Genomic DNA, 15,637 nt, shown 5'->3' with positions numbered 1-15,637 from the left:
CAAATCTGTGTTGAGCATGTCTTTATAATAAACAACCTCAGATGCAATAGTGAAGTTTTAGAGTATGTTTTATTTTCATTTTCATGTAGATGCACTTCCAGAATTTGCAGTTATGCAGCAGGTCAAAAGTCAATCAGCAATGACATCATCAACCAGTTGTCAATTCTGTTTGGCTTCTGGATCCAATTCCCATCCTGTGCTGATTGGACATGGCAGCTGATGGATTGACTAACAAGAGTGATTGGCCATCACTGATGATGTCATTTCCTGCTGAATAAACTGAGGGTCAACTCCTGAAGTATAAATAAAAGTTCAAAGGCACTGTTTGTTTAGGTACATTTGGTGTTAATCTTCAATTTGTGATTGGGCTTTGGGGTGAAAGCTAAAAGCAGTATTTCTCACAGAATGGCCTCCCAGGTTTGTCAGAACTATCACCAGGATTGTGAAGCTGCTGTCAACAAGCAGATTAACCTGGAGCTCACTGTCTCCTATCTCTATCAGTCTTTGGTGAGTGTGCTCTCTGTGTGCTTAAAATTAAATCTATTATGCTGATGTTTCTAAATAAACTTGATGTTCTTGTAGATTGAGTTTTATAGTCTCACCTAAATAAGAATTCAAGATAAAAATGTTACAGCAACTGTGGAATATGACGATGAGGTAAAATATCTAATGCCTAGATGGCCTTCAGTGACATATGCAGGGTGAAGTGTTCTTCAGGGTTATTTTATTAATCCCTGATTGGGTTGTCATTCCCTCCCTCTGGTTGTCAGAATTGAGTATTTCTAAGATTCTTATGAAGTCATTTGGGTCAACTATATGGTGGAATGGAAGTATCCATTGTCTAGTTGCCTTTTCTACCGTGGGGATATACTGATATTTTCTCTAACTTTCTGCTGATCCTAAATAGCCATCATGCCAGTTTTGAGGCTGCAGAAGGGAGTTATGGATTTTTCAATGTTTGGTTGATCTGAGCAGAAGTAGAAGTTCAGGCTGTGACTGGCATATACCTAAGGCCTCAACTGAGGCCTGATCTGGCTTTCTGATTACCCACGCATGTGTGAATACAATGGTCAGGGAGCCACTTGTTGTCTGTAACTCTTTCTAGCAGAGTTGATCTGCTAAAGTATTGCTACATCCATAGGAAGGCTGGAATTGAGGTTTTTTTGACCAATGACTGAAGATCTAATCTCTAACCAGGATGGCATGGTAACAAAATGGCTAGCTGTTTTACTCTAGAGAGTTGCCCATGCACTTCTGACATGGTGGGATTTGTTTAGATGTGTTAACAACCTTAGTGAGTGCTGTAGGGTACCTGGTAGACAATCCACACTGCAGGGAGGTGGAAAATCTAGTACTAGAAGAGTGGGCTGTTTTATCATGGATGATGTCTGCTTGCATGTTGCAAATGCTCTTGTCTAGACGTATAGAATATTCATCAGTCTGGGTTTGTATGGTTCATTCGTGAGAATGAAGTCCTTGAAGCATAGCTTGTTAGAGATGGGAACAGCTTTCACTGGTGAACCAAGAAGTTTTTTAATATAATGGGAGTGTCCTAGAAGAATAGACCACTCACTTCCCCTCTGACCTGAGTTGTGACCCTTCATAGACATCTTCCCACTGTTAAGGACCTCTAAAGGTAGCTCAGACCTAACCTTTGTTATTAACGTACATGTATAAATGGCTGTTTCAGGGGTGATGAAGCCAGTCAAACCATTCTGCCTTGTGGAAAAAAATGTCTTTGAAACCAAAATCTGAATTTTTAGAGTAACTTTTTTTAAACTTAGAAAACTGACTCAATAAGCACTTCATGAAGGAGCTGTTCCAATACGTGCAACATTGCAAAAACACCCCTTTGCAAATGGTAGATTCCTATCTGGTTCTCAGAAAATTCTTTCTGGCAAGAAACATCTGTTGAAGCAGGGAACCTGATCACTGTAAAAGCTTAAGAAAACTTCAACTTAGTGAACTGGCCACTCCCCTGACATGTTTAAAGTAGCTACTTCCAGACATAGCAGCATCCCTGCTCTTTCAATGGAGACCATAAGGCATGGACAAAATAACCTTGTTAAAGGGGCAGCATTGTCACACCATTTACTTGTGAACATGATGCCTCAAATGAGGCAAATATGGAGGTCTATCGAAATGGTTTGTAGACACAGGCCTGTAATAAACTGCTGCAACAATCCAGAGCCTGTCATTGAGCAGGTTTTCCTTAGCAAACCCCTGGGGCCCCTTTCTCTCTCATTCCCTTCCAGATAAGAGCACACTTGTTACAGATCAAGTGATTGGTACGTCCAATCCCAATGATGTACAATTTGCAGAAAACTCTCTCCTGACTAAATTAGTGCCAGCAGTGTCCAACATCCATTTTCCAGTTTCAACCTTCAGGGTCGATGAGGCTGCTGCAAGGCACTACATGGTTAATTTCTCATTGAATGGCAGGACAGGCTTGTGGGGCTGAATGGCCTACAGTCCCTGTGTTCTGGTATCAGGTTTGTATCTCTACTTCCTTCCAGAAAACCTGTCCTGGTGACTGGGTATTACCCTCTGGTTAATGTTGAATGGAGTAGATTACACTTCGTACTCCAGTGGTTTTCCTTGTCATCCAACTGAACCCTCACCTTGTTAAAGGTTACAACTTCCAATGTTCTGCATTGAACCAACTGTAGAAATGTACAGTATGGAAACAGACCCTCCAATCCAGCTTTCTCCTGCCTACCAGATGTCTGAATTAATCTAGTCCTACTTGGCCCATATCCCTCTTGCTCTTAGTCTTGTACCCATCCAATGCCTTTAAATGTTGTCATTGGGTTTGCCTCCACCACTTCCTTTGGCAGGTGATTCCATACACGCAGGGCGGCACGGTGGCACAGTGGTTAGCACTGCTGCTTCACAGCACCAGAGACCTGGGTTCAATTCCCGCCTCAGGGGACTGACTGTGTGGAGTTTGCACGTTCTCCCTGTGTCTGCGTGGGTTTCCTCCGGGTGCTCCGGTTTCCTCCCACAGTCCAAAGATGTGCGGGTCAGGTGAATTGGCCATGCTAAATTGCCCGCAGTGTTAGGTTAGGGGTATGGGTGGGTTGCGCTTCGGCGGGTCGGTGTGGACTTGTTGGGCCGAAGGGCTTGTTTCCACGCTGTAAGTAATCTAATCTAATCACTTTTTTTTTGGAAAAGCTGTCTCTCAGGGTTGATAGTGATTAGATATAATGGACCTATGTCCTCTAGTTTCAGACTCACCCACCCTGCAATGTAGTTTCCTTCATTTTGTTCAAATCCTATTCCATCTCTAATATCTTCCAATTCTGATGGTGGTTAACAAGCAGAAACACTGTTTCTCTCCTCTGATGCTGTGTCAGACCTGAGCAATGAACCAGCTGTTCAATCCAAAGTAAAAGTAAATTTGTCCCCAGGAGGAAGCTGGGGTTGTTCACCTCCTCCAGTTAAAGGAGCTGCTGGCTCATTGGACAACACTAGTATATTAAAAGGGTTGACAACCCAGAGGTTTAACAGCTGAATAGTCAGCGTGATTAAGGGCTGAACTAGTGCCCTACTTCTGATAACACATCACTGGGGCCAATTCTAGTTAATAGATGTAAATGGTTCTCTTTCAGATGTCGTACTTTGACCGGGATGATGTTGCCCTGCACCATTTCTCCCAGTTCTTCAAAGCTCAGTCCGAGAAGAAGCAGGAACATGCAGAGAAGCTGCTGAAATTCCAGAATCAGCGTGGAGGCAGAGTCCTCCTCCAGGATGTGAAGGTGGGAATGTTGGGGAGGGGAATGGCCGCTCTGGTGATGGGGCTTCAAGTCAGTGACTAGGTTATCACTTCCTGATGGGGAAGTGGCAAGGTCTTCTGTTTGGCTTCCCCAATGATCTTCTCCATCTCCAAGTCACAGCATAGACACAGGCCCTTTAGTCTGTGCTGACCAATCAACACCAAACTACACTAATCCCATCTACCTGCAATTGGTCCTTAGACCACTACACCCTGGATATGAAGTATTTGTCCAATGCTGCTAGAATGTCACTGCACTGGCTGCCTCCACTCATCAGGTGATGCATTCCATATTTCTACCACTCTGTTGAGGAAGCTTTCCCCAACATACTGATGCCTAAACCTGTGTTTTCTAGTCTTGCTGTCTGCCATGGGGAAGAGATTCTCACTACTGTCCAATCGGATAACCCCTTCTACCTCTGTTCTAATAAAACATCCAGTCTTCCCCTCAATGGATTTTCCATCTTCTGCAACATCCTGCAGAATCTCATCTGTACACCCCTCCAGTGCAATGCCATCCTTGTAGTGTGGTGGCCAGAGCCAGTGTTCCTTCATCCTAACTGATTTTTTCACTGCTTTGTAAAGCAGGACTTATTCCTATATTCAATGCCACAACTCCTGCATCCCACCTTCACCCAATCTACCTGTACTGAATGGTTCTGGGATCTATGACCTTGTATCCAAATCTTTATTATTGTAAACATTTTGCTGTCCCTCAATTGACTTGCATGCACACTTTTAATCCATGTACTTGGCAAGTGTGAAGCCATTGTGCAAGTGGGACTGAACCTTGTGGACAAGAGGTGGGACACTGGCTGTTGTGCCAAGATAATGATGTGACTATCTTGATCTAAGTTCTCAAATGGACACTGATTCAAACAATCTTTTTTATAAAACTTAATCCTGATCTCAACAACGACCTGTTCCTGAACTTCCTGCTTCAGACCAGCCATATCACCAAGGTGAATGTAACTCTCAAATAACTGATCTGTCCTTTTTTTTGTTTCAGAAGCCAGAGAGGGATGAGTGGGGTAACGGTCTGCAGGCAATGCAGGTTGCCCTGGATCTGGAGAAGAATGTGAACCAGAGTTTGCTGGATCTACACCAACTCGCCACTGCCCAGACTGACCCTCATGTAAGCTTCACCACCCCCTCATTCTCATCACTGCCACACCCTCAGGGCAACACCTCACTGGTTGGTCTTTGTGGGTTTGAAGTTCAGTAATCCAACACTTTTTTTCCAGATGTAACATTGATCACTTGAGATCATGCTGATTGTTACAATTCCTCCTTAATAAAGTCAAGGAGGAACTTGGATTGTAATCTGGTGGGAGTTCTGAAGTGGTTCTTGGCCACTGAATCCCCTTTCAGGACCATTGCAGTGGAATGATCACTGTACACCACAATACAGCGGGCTCCAGTTAGAAACAGCAAGATGAGCCAGCTGAAAGGCTATTGTCCTCAACAGCATATATTCCTGGAAAGTCTAGCAAACTCTAATATCTAAGCTATAATATTGATGCTGAAGGCTCAGTGGGAAAGTGCAGCAACCAAGGAGCAAGAGTTGACATCTTGGGCACAGTTTTGTAGTGGAAATTCTATAATTGTCTTTGTGCTAATGTAATGAGCTGCAATATTCCTGTGTTCCAGCTGTGTGACTTCCTGGAGACCCACTATTTGGATGAGGAGGTTGAGATCATCAAGCGACTTGGGGACTACATCACCAACCTGAAGCGTCTGGGAGCTCCTGAGAATGGGCTGGGAGAGTACCTGTTTGACAGGCTCTCATTGGAGGACAGCAGTTAGTGGGGCCTGGGGGACTGTCTGCTTTTGTGTGAATGCATTACTGACTTCACTTGGACAATCTGGCTTCCCCCACCCAGGGAGAAGGAGCATGTTGGCAAGAATGTAATGGCTGTACCACCTGAAATGGAAATGAATAAAATCTTGCTGATTGCCCATCATTCAGACCACTGATACTTTTACTTTGGTAGATCTCTTGAGCTTGGAATGAGTAATTTGGCTGATCAAATAACTAGGTTATGAAACTTTCACTGGGTTTTCTTTTACTCTTCCCTACCCCACTCATCATCCAACTGGACTGGGATCTCCAGAAGGTGCTGCTCTGGAGTAACCATGAGGTCAGGCCAGCCCTGCACCACCCCCTCTGTAGAATGTAAGGTTGGATTACAGTCTAGGGGTGGAAAGTCTTCATTCCTTTTCTTTTGTACTATTAACACTTTATTTTTCTTTGGACTTAATAGCTACATTTGTGGTTAAGGAAAACTGAGGTGATACAGAAACTTCCTTTCACAAACAGTCAAGTGCAGACATCCTTCAAATAGCTTACCTAAGCCTCTAATGACTTATTTTCACTTTAGCAATAAATCTCAATTGAGTCTAAACTGATGACCAGCTCACCTCCACTAAGGTGAGGTCCATCAGGCTCTGGTTTCTGTCCAGATTGTGGAACCAGCCAACCTGGAAATGATACAATCCCAACATTTCTTCCATAGCTGCCCATAGAGTGCCAGAACAACTATATTCCAAGTGTTGTGGCTTCCTTGGACAGTGGGCCCAGCCTAAGGTTCGAGAGGACCAGTTGGGTTTCTGACCAGGGTCAGTACTGGGCCCTTTGATCTTCACCTTGTTTGAGTAGTTAGCCACACTGACCATTCATGCCCTCCTACTCTCCACACGTACTGCTCTGGCTGGGCACTTTAAATGCCCCTCTTGGACCAACAAGGAGCCAATCCACACTGTGGGGGGGCAACTTTCCCAGAAATGAGTTGTCCTGTGTGAATCCCCCATTTTTACTTTCCCTAGTAGACTGCTCAGTCTCAATCAGGCAGCCTCCCCCATAGCCCCCCAACCTTTTGTTGGAAAAAAAACATCTGGCCTGGTACCCCAGAGCAGGGGAGAATTCCAGGGAGTCAGCTCAAGGAACTTTCCTGAGCTGCAATGGATTATAATGTGTGTTCGGCATAGCCCCCGACAGCTGAAATGAGCAGGATGACAGTGATCTGGGAATAACAGCAATGCTTGAGGTTAGATGCTTCCATCTGATTTACCCTTGCTGCTAAAGTCAGCAGTTTGCAGTCCAAGCTGATCCTAGCTTCCTCCCAGCTTCCCATGTGCTGAAGGATTCTCCTGATGCAGTTTGATTTGACCCAGTGATGTTGAAGGAACAATGATTGCTCTCCATGTTGGGGAGTGGGTGTGACTGGGAGAGAAAACCTGGAGATACTGACTCTCCTGTACAGCTGCTTCACTTATCTTTTAAGTTTTCAGGGATCATGGGTTAGGGAGGGGGCTGTCAGCAACAGCCTGGTGATTGTTTCAGTGCATTTTGTTTAACTAGTGCATTCTGCAACCTTCAGGGTGGGGGTGAGACTTTAAGGCACTGAACATATTTATTCCAGCACATAAATCCTTTTATTTTAACCAAACATTAAGACATGCTGATAGAATCCCTACAGTCCAGCAAGAGGCTACTCAGCCCATTGATACAGACTCAATCATCTGAACAGCATCTTGTTCAGACCCATGCTATACCCCATATCCCAAGGCTGATCCACCAAGCCTACCTATCCCTAGACGCTATCAGCAATTTAGCACGGACAATCCACCCAGCCTTGTATCTTTTGTCCTGAGAGCCAAGGTACATTGAGACAAAGAGCAAAACCATGTTAATTGGCAACTGGGCTGACTGATCCTTAATCCTTTACCCCGTCACGTCAGGAGAGGTTACCTGAAGGTGCTGGGAGTACGATTCAGAGGGGTGTGTGCAAAATCTTGGGTGGTGCGCATCGCCAAGGTGAGGCAGAAACTGGGCCTTTAGGAGCACCACTCCCTCTCCATTGTCAGTAAAATCCTGGTCATCAGGTGTGAGGCAATCTCTCTGTTGTTGTTGTTGTTGTTGTTGTTGTTGTTGGCTGTGATGCAGGTCTGACCTGTTCCCTGAAACTGCAGTTACCTGAGTCATCTTCCACTTCACCTGGAGGTCCATAGGGACACCATGCCCAAAACTCTGGATGAGGGAGGGAGGAACATACTGCCCTTATTCTGATGGCCATCTTTGCGTGCAGCTGCATCAAGTTGTGTATAGATCCCGGTACGCAGATACCAAGCGTCACTATGTACTGAGGTTCCACCTGTCCCTGGTTTTGGGAATCATGGGCCTGGCCTCATTGCCGTGAAACCCTCCAAGTAGTTTGACCATTCCATAACACCTGTCCTTTGTGGAGAAATTTCTAAAAAAAAAACACTCTCGACCACAAGTCCCCCAGGAGGTGGTCAGCACATAGTGTCCTTGAGACCCTTCGGGAAAAGGAGAGGGTGGATCCTTTCGGGTTGTCCCCTGAGCAGTCTGTTAAAGCCTTTTGGCAGAATGACTCATCACCAGAACTTTCCAACAAGCACCAAGACATCGCTTGGCTGGTGGTAAGAAGGGTATTACCTGTGAAATCCTCATGCACGCCCGGTCTCTCTGCTCCATCGAACGCTGCCCGCGAAGCGGCTGCCAGGGATAGAGACTGTTCCACATCTCCTTCCTGAATGTGCCCTTGCAAAGGAAGTCTGGAGGATGATGCAGTGGTGTGTGTTGAGTGTCGTCCTGAGCAGATCCATGACGTGGGACTCTGTGCTCTATGGTCTGCTCCTCGGGACGCACACCAAGAAAAACATCAACTGCGCCTGGAGGACCATCCACTCAGTGAAAGGCCCCCTTTGGTTTACCCAAAATTTGGTTGGTCTTCCAGAGCAAGTAGTTGACCCTGACTGAGAATTGCAGACTGGCACATTCCAAGGTCCAGGTCTACGCGCTGAGGGACGCGCTGAAGCTTGGGGCAGCTGCCGCTGAGGGGCATGTGGGGAAAGACCATTGTCTGAAGTCTTTCTGCTGAAGGTTAATGAGGATCCATTCAGTTATTGGATCTTTCCACTGCCTCAAATGCATGTAAATATAGTCTGGTTCAAGTAAGAGAAGTCTTTGGTTTGTTGGATAGAGTCAAACTCCAATATTTGTTTCTTTGATATGCAATTGTACAGAACCAAACTGCATATGCGACAATATATACATAGTCCAGTTTACAAACCAAAACACTAAATGTACTGAGTGCCTCAGCCATGTAGTAGGCCTCAGGCCTCCGTGTCTAAATTGCTGCTCGAAACATATGGTACATTCAGCTTTTCTATCTCCATGTTCAGTTTTTACTTGTTTCAAGAAGAACTAGCCCTCAACTTGAGCATGTTTCCAAATAGCGGGATTATTATTCTAATTACATTGTATTCTGTAGAATGTACTGCTCAGAAACTAGTCTCCGAACTCTATGTGGTCCATACCCACAGCGATATGGACATGAGGGTGTCTCAACCTAATGTTGAATGTGTTGAACTGAGCAGCATCCAGTGGAATGGTGGGCTGTGAGAGTTTGGGGATTGAAGGTCCCCACTCAATGTTAGGGTATGATCACAGCCTTGACGGATGGATTGGTGGAAGCAAGTTACTTTGACCCAATAGCTTTCCCAAATACCAGGTTACAGTCTAGCCATTACTTGTCAGATTGAATTACAAGTTTGATTATTATACATGGAACCACGGTTAGAGGTCAACTCTGATAAATATTCATGGCAATGAGAGTAAGTCAGAGGCTGGGAATTCTGTTGTGAATTTCTCAACTCCTGACTTTCCAGAATCAGAATCTTCCCACTTGGAAACATCCTTGAGTTGAGGGCTGGTCCTTCTTGAAACAATTACAAACTGAACATGGAGACAGAAAAGCTGAATGTACCATAGGTTTTGAGCAGCAATTTAGACATGGAGGCCTGAGGCCTACTACATGGCTGAGGCACTCAGCACATTTAGCATTTTGGTTTGTAAACTGGGCTTCCAGAGACCCAAGGTCAAAGAGGGCACAGCAGATTTAGAATGGATCCACAAAGTTGCCTGCACTAGGACCCAAAAGCACATTATTTCTGTCACTGTCAAGCAAAAGGCAAATGTTTAATGTCAACATAATCTCGCCATTTTTCAATGGACTCCCAACACTGTCATTCAAAAGACAGGAAGACAAATTCCTCAGATGAACGAACAAACAGAATTCTGCAAATCTGTGTTGAGCATGTCTTTATAATAAACAACCTCAGATGCAATAGTCAAGTTTTAGAGCATGTTTTATTTTCATTTTCAGGTAGATGCACTTCCAGAATTTGCAGTTATGCAGCAGGTCAAAAGTCAATCAGCAATGACATCATCAACCAGTTGTCAATTCTGTTTGGCTTCTGGATCCAATTCCCATCCTGTGCTGATTGGACATGGCAGCTGATGGATTGACTAACAAGAGTGATTGGCCATCACTGATGATGTCATTTCCTGCTGAATAAACTGAGGGTCAACTCCTGAAGTATAAATAAAAGTCCAAAGGCAGTGTTTGTTTAGGTACAGTTGGTGTTAATCTTCAATTTGTGATTGAGATTTGGGGAGAAAGTTAAAACAGTATTCATCACAGAATGACATCTCAGGTTTGTCAGAACTATCACCAGGATTGTGAAGCTGCTGTCAACAAGCAGATTAACCTGGAGCTCACTGCCTCCTATCTCTATCAGTCTTTGGTGAGTAAGCTCTCTGTGTGCTTAAAATTAAATCTATTATGCTGATGTTTCTAAATAAACTTGATGTTCTTGTAGATTGAGTTTTATAGTCTCACCTAAATAAGAATTCAAGATAAAAATGTTACAGCAACTATGGAATATGATGAGGGAAAATATCTAATGCCTAGATGGCCTTCAGTGACATATGCAGGGTGAAGTGTTCTTCGGGGTTATTTTATTAATCCCTGATAGGGTTGTTACTGGCAGTAACTGTCATTCCCTCCCTCTGGTTGTCAATTGGGTATTTCTAAAATGTTCTTAGTCATTTGGGTCAACTATATGGTGGAATGGAAGTATCCATTGTCTAGTCGCCTCTTCTACTATGAAAATATACTGTGATATTTCCTTAACTTTCTGCTGATCCTAAATAGCCATTATGCTAGTTTTGAGGCTGCAGAAGGGAGTTATGGATTTTTCAATGTTTGATCTGAGTAGAAGTTTAGGCTGTGATTGGCATATACCTAAGGCCTCAACTGAAGCCTGATCTGGCTTTCTGATTACCCACATGTGTGTGAATGCAATGGTCAGAGAGTTACAGACAACAAATGGCTCCATCTAGCAGAGTTGATCTGCTAAAGTATTGCTACATCCACAGGAAGGCTGGAATTGAGGTTTTTTTTGACCGATGACTGAAGATCTAATCTCTAACCAGGATGGTATGGTAACAAAATGGCTGGCTGTTTACTCTAGAGAGTTGCCCATGCACTTCTGACATGGTGGAATTTGTTTAGATGTGTTAACAACCTTAGTGAGTGCTGTAGGGTACCTGGTAGACAATCCACACTGACGGGAGGTGGAAAATCTAGTATTAGAAGAGTGGGCTGTTTTATCCTGGATGATGTCTGCTTGCATGTTGTAAATGCTCTCGTCTAGACATGTAGAATATTCATCAGTCTGGGTTTGTATGGTTCATTCATGAGAATGAAGTCCTTGAAGCATAGCTTGTTAGAGATGGGAACAGCTTTCACTGGTGAACCAAGAAGTTTTTAATATAATGGGAGTGTCCTAGAAGAATAGACCACTCACTTCCCCTCTGACCTGAGTTGTGACCCTTCATAGACATCTTCCCACTGTTGAGGACCTCTAAAGGTAGCTCAGACCTAACCTTTGTTGTTAATGTACATGTATAAATGGCTATTTCAGGGGTGATGAAGCCAGTCAAACCATTCTGCCTTGTGGAAAACGTCTTTGAAACAAAAATCTGAATTTTTAGAATAACTTTTTTAAACTTGGAAAACTGACTCGATTAGCACTTCATGAGGGAGCTGTTCCAATACGTGCAACATTGCAAAATACCCCTTTGCAAATGGCAGATTCCTATCTGGTTCTCAGAAAATTCTTTCTGGCAAGAAACATCTGTTGAAGCAGGGAGCCTTATCACTGTAAAAGCTTAAGAAAACTTCAACCTGGTGAACTGGCCACTCCCCTGACATGTTTAAAGTAGCTACTTCCAGACATAGCAGCATCCCTGCTCTTTCAATGGAGGTCATAAGGCAATGGACAAAATAACCTTGTTAAAGGGGCAGCATTGTCACACGATTTACTTGTGAACATGATGCCTCAAATGAGGCAAATATGGATGTCTATCGAAATGGTTTGTAGACACAGGCCTGTAATAAACTGCTGCAACAATCCAGAGCCTGTCATTGAGCAGGTTTTCCTTAGCAAATCCCTGGGGCCCCTTTCTCTCTCATTCCCTTCCAGATAAGAGCACACTTGTACAGATCAAGTGACTGGTACATCCAATCCCAATGATGTACAAGTTGCACAAAACTCTCTCCTGACTAAATTAGTGCCAGCAGTGTCCAACATCCATTTTCCAGTTTCAACCTTCAGGGTCGATGAGGCTGCTGCAAGGCACTACATGGTTAATTTCTCATTGAATGGCAGGACAGGCTTGCAGGGCTGAATGGCCTACAGTCCCTGTGTTCTGGTATCAGTTTTGTATCTCTACTTCCGTCCAGAAAAGTGTCCTGGTGACTGGGTATTACCCTCTGGTTAATGTTGAATGGAGTAGATTACACTTCGTACTCCAGTGGGTTTCCTTGTCATCCAACTGAACCCTCACCTTGTTAAAGGTTACAACTTCCAATGTTCTGCACTGAACCAATTGAAATTTCTACAGCTGTAGAAATGTACAGTATGGAAACAGACCCTCCAATCCAGCTTTCTCCTGCCTACCAGATGTCTGAATTAATCTAGTCCTACTTGACCCATATCCCTCTTGCTCTTAGTCTTGTACCCATCCAATGCCTTTAAATGTTGTCATTGGGTTTGCCTCCACCACTTCCTTTGGCAGCTCATTCCATACACACATCACCCTTTTTTTTTTGGAAAAGCTGTCTCTCAGGGTTGATAGTGATAGATATAATGGACCTATGTCCTCTAGTTTCAGACTCCTCCACCCTGCAATGTAGTTTCCTTCATTTTACTCAAATCCTATTCCATCTCTAATATCTTCCAATTCTGATGGTGGTTAATAAGCAGAAACACCAATTCAGTGTTTCTCTCCTCTGATGCTGTGCCAGACCTGAGCAATGAACCAGCTGTTCAATCCAAAGTAAAAGTGAATTTGTCTCCAGGAGGAAGCTGGGGTTGTTCACCTCCTCCAGTGAAAAGAGCTGCTGGCTCAGTGGACAACACTGTATATTAAAAGGGTTGACAACCCAGAGGTTTAACAGCTGAATAGTCAGTGTGATTAAGGGCTGCACTAATGCCCTACTTGTGATAACACATCACTGGGGCCAATTCTAGTTAATGGGATGTAAATGGTTCTCTTTCAGATGTCATACTTTGACCGGGATGATGTTGCCCTGCACCATTTCTCCCAGTTCTTCAAAGCTCAGTCCGAGAAGAAGCAGGAACATGCAGAGAAGCTGCTGAAATTCCAGAATCGGCGTGGAGGCAGAGTCCTCCTCCAGGATGTGAAGGTGGGAATGTTGGGGAGGGGAATGGCCGCTCTGGTGATGTGGCTTCAAGTCAGTGACTAGGTTATCACTTCCTGATGGGGAAGTGACATGGTCTTCTGCTTGGCTTCCCCAATAATCTTCTCCATCTCCAAGTCACAGCATAGACACAGGCCCTTTAGTCTGTGCTGACCAATCAACACCAAACTACACTAATCCCATCTACCTGCAATTGGTCCTTAGACCACTACATCCTGGATATGAAGTATTTGTCCAATGCTGCTGGAATGTCACTGCACTAGCTGCCTCCACTCATCAGGTGATGCATTCCATATTTCTACTACTCTGTTGAGGAAGCTTTCCCCAACATACTGATGCCTAAACCTGTGCTTTCTAGTCTTGCTGTCTGCCATGGGGAAGAGATTCTCACTACTGTCCAATCAGAGAACCCCAGCTGCCTCTGTTCCAATAAAACATCCAGTCTTTCCCCTCAATGGATTTTCCATCTTCTGCAACATCCTGCAGAATCTCATCTGTACCCCCTCCAGTGCAATGCCATCCTTGTAGTGTGGTGGCCAGAGCCAGTGTTCCTTCATCCTAACTGATTTTTTTCACTGCTTTGTAAAGCAGGACTTATTCCTATATTCAATGCCACAACTCCTGCATCCCACCTTCACCCAATCTACCTGTACTGAATGGTTCTGGGATCTATGACCTTGTATCCAAATCTTTATTATTGTAAACATTTTGCTGCCCCTCAATTGAATTGCATGCACACTTTTAATCCATGTACTTGGCAAGTGTGAAGCCATTGTGTAAGTGGGACTGCACCTTGTGGTCAAGAGGTGGGACACAATGGGCTGTTGTGCCAAGATAAGGATGTGACTATCCTGATCTAAGTTCTCAAATGGACACTGATTCAAACAATCTTTTTTTTCATAAAACTTAATCCTGATCTCAACAACGACCTGTTCCTAAACTTCCTGCTTCAGACCAGCCACATCGCCAAGGTGAATGTAACTCTCAAATAACTGATCTGTCCTTTGTTTCAGAAGCCAGAGAGGGATGAGTGGGGTAACGGTCTGCAGGCAATGCAGGTTGCCCTGGATCTGGAGAAGAATGTGAACCAGAGTTTGCTGGATCTACACCAACTTGCCACTGCCCAGACTGACCCTCATGTAAGCTTCACCACCTCCTCAGGGCAACACCTCACTGGTTGGTCTTTGGTCTTTGTGGGTTTGAAATTCAACAATGCAACACTTGGTCCAGATGTCACATTGATCACTCCAGATCATGCTGATGGTTACAATGTTACAATTCCTCCTTGACTTTAAGGAGGAACTTGGATTGTAATCTGGTGGGAGTTCTGAAGTGGTTCTTGGCCACTGAATCCCCATTCAGGACCATTACAGTGGAATGATCACTGTACACCACAATACAGTGGGCTCCAGTTAGAAACAGCAAGATGAGCCAGCTGAAAGGTTATTGTCCTCACCAGCACATAGTCCTGAAAAGTCTAGCAAACTCTGTAATATCTAGAGCTATTAATATTGATGCTGAAGGCTCAGTGGGAAAGTGCAGCAAGTCAGGCAGCAACCAAGGAGCAAGAGTTGACATTTTGGGCGCACTCAGTTTTGTAGTGGAAATTCTATAATTGGCTTTGCACTAATGTAATGAGTTGTACTATTCCTTCCTTCCAGCTGTGTGACTTCCTGGAGACTCACTATTTGGATGAGGAGGTTGAGATCATCAAGCGACTTGGGGACTACATCACCAACCTGAAGCGTCTGGGAGCTCCTGAGAATGGGCTGGGAGAGTACCTGTTTGACAGGCTCTCACTGGAGGACAGCAGTTAGTGGGGCCTGGGGGACTGTCTGCTTTTGTCTGAATGCATTACTGACTTCACTTGGACAATCTGGCTTCCCCCTCCCAGGGAGAAGGAGCATGTTGGCAAGAATGTAATGGCTGTACCACCTGAATGGAAGTGAATAAAACCTTGTACTTGCTGATTGTCCGTCATTCAGACCACTGATACTTCACTTTGGTAGATCTCTTGAGCTTGGAATGAGTAATTTGGCTGATCAAATAACTAGGTTATGAAACTTTCACTGGGTTTTCTTTTCCTCTTCCCTACCCCACTCATCATCCAACTGGACTGGGATCTCCAGAAGGTGCTGATCTGGAGTAACCAGGAGGTCAAGCCAGCCCTGCACCACCCGCTCTGTAGAACATAAGGATAGATTACAGTCTAGGGGTGGACAGTCTTCATTCCTTTCTTTTGTACTACAATTAATGTAGAGAAAAA

The 15,637-nt window shown here is 44.4% G+C and overlaps 2 protein-coding genes across 2 annotated transcripts; both read left to right on the top strand.

The window, feature by feature from the left end:
* The first annotated feature begins 405 nt into the window (after window positions 1–405).
* Window positions 406–5,581, top strand: LOC132831371 (ferritin, middle subunit-like). Its single transcript, XM_060849478.1, has 4 exons — window positions 406–507; window positions 3,612–3,758; window positions 4,785–4,910; window positions 5,426–5,581. Exons 1-4 carry the CDS (start codon window positions 406–408, stop codon window positions 5,579–5,581), a joined length of 531 nt encoding a protein of 176 aa, XP_060705461.1.
* A 4,704-nt stretch (window positions 5,582–10,285) lies between these two features.
* On the top strand, window positions 10,286–15,188 carry LOC132831522 (ferritin, middle subunit-like). Its single transcript, XM_060849718.1, has 4 exons — window positions 10,286–10,387; window positions 13,210–13,356; window positions 14,385–14,510; window positions 15,033–15,188. Exons 1-4 carry the CDS (start codon window positions 10,286–10,288, stop codon window positions 15,186–15,188), a joined length of 531 nt encoding a protein of 176 aa, XP_060705701.1.
* Window positions 15,189–15,637: the final 449 nt, after the last annotated feature.

The sequence above is a fragment of the Hemiscyllium ocellatum genome, chromosome 33, assembly GCF_020745735.1.
Source record: "Hemiscyllium ocellatum isolate sHemOce1 chromosome 33, sHemOce1.pat.X.cur, whole genome shotgun sequence".
NCBI lineage: Eukaryota > Metazoa > Chordata > Chondrichthyes > Orectolobiformes > Hemiscylliidae > Hemiscyllium > Hemiscyllium ocellatum.
This window is presented reverse-complemented; position numbering and strand designations above follow the sequence as displayed.

Bases quoted from the DNA above. Each gene is read 5' to 3' on its own strand.
- LOC132831522 (XM_060849718.1), top strand. From the start codon at position 10,286: ATGACATCTCAGGTTTGTCAGAACTATCACCAGGATTGTGAAGCTGCT. The intron at 10,388-13,209 runs GTGAGTAAGCTC...GTTCTCTTTCAG, and splicing joins CCTATCTCTATCAGTCTTTG to ATGTCATACTTTGACCGGGA. The intron at 14,511-15,032 runs GTAAGCTTCACC...CCTTCCTTCCAG, and splicing joins CTGCCCAGACTGACCCTCAT to CTGTGTGACTTCCTGGAGAC.
- LOC132831371 (XM_060849478.1), top strand. From the start codon at position 406: ATGGCCTCCCAGGTTTGTCAGAACTATCACCAGGATTGTGAAGCTGCT. The intron at 508-3,611 runs GTGAGTGTGCTC...GTTCTCTTTCAG, and splicing joins CCTATCTCTATCAGTCTTTG to ATGTCGTACTTTGACCGGGA. The intron at 4,911-5,425 runs GTAAGCTTCACC...CCTGTGTTCCAG, and splicing joins CTGCCCAGACTGACCCTCAT to CTGTGTGACTTCCTGGAGAC.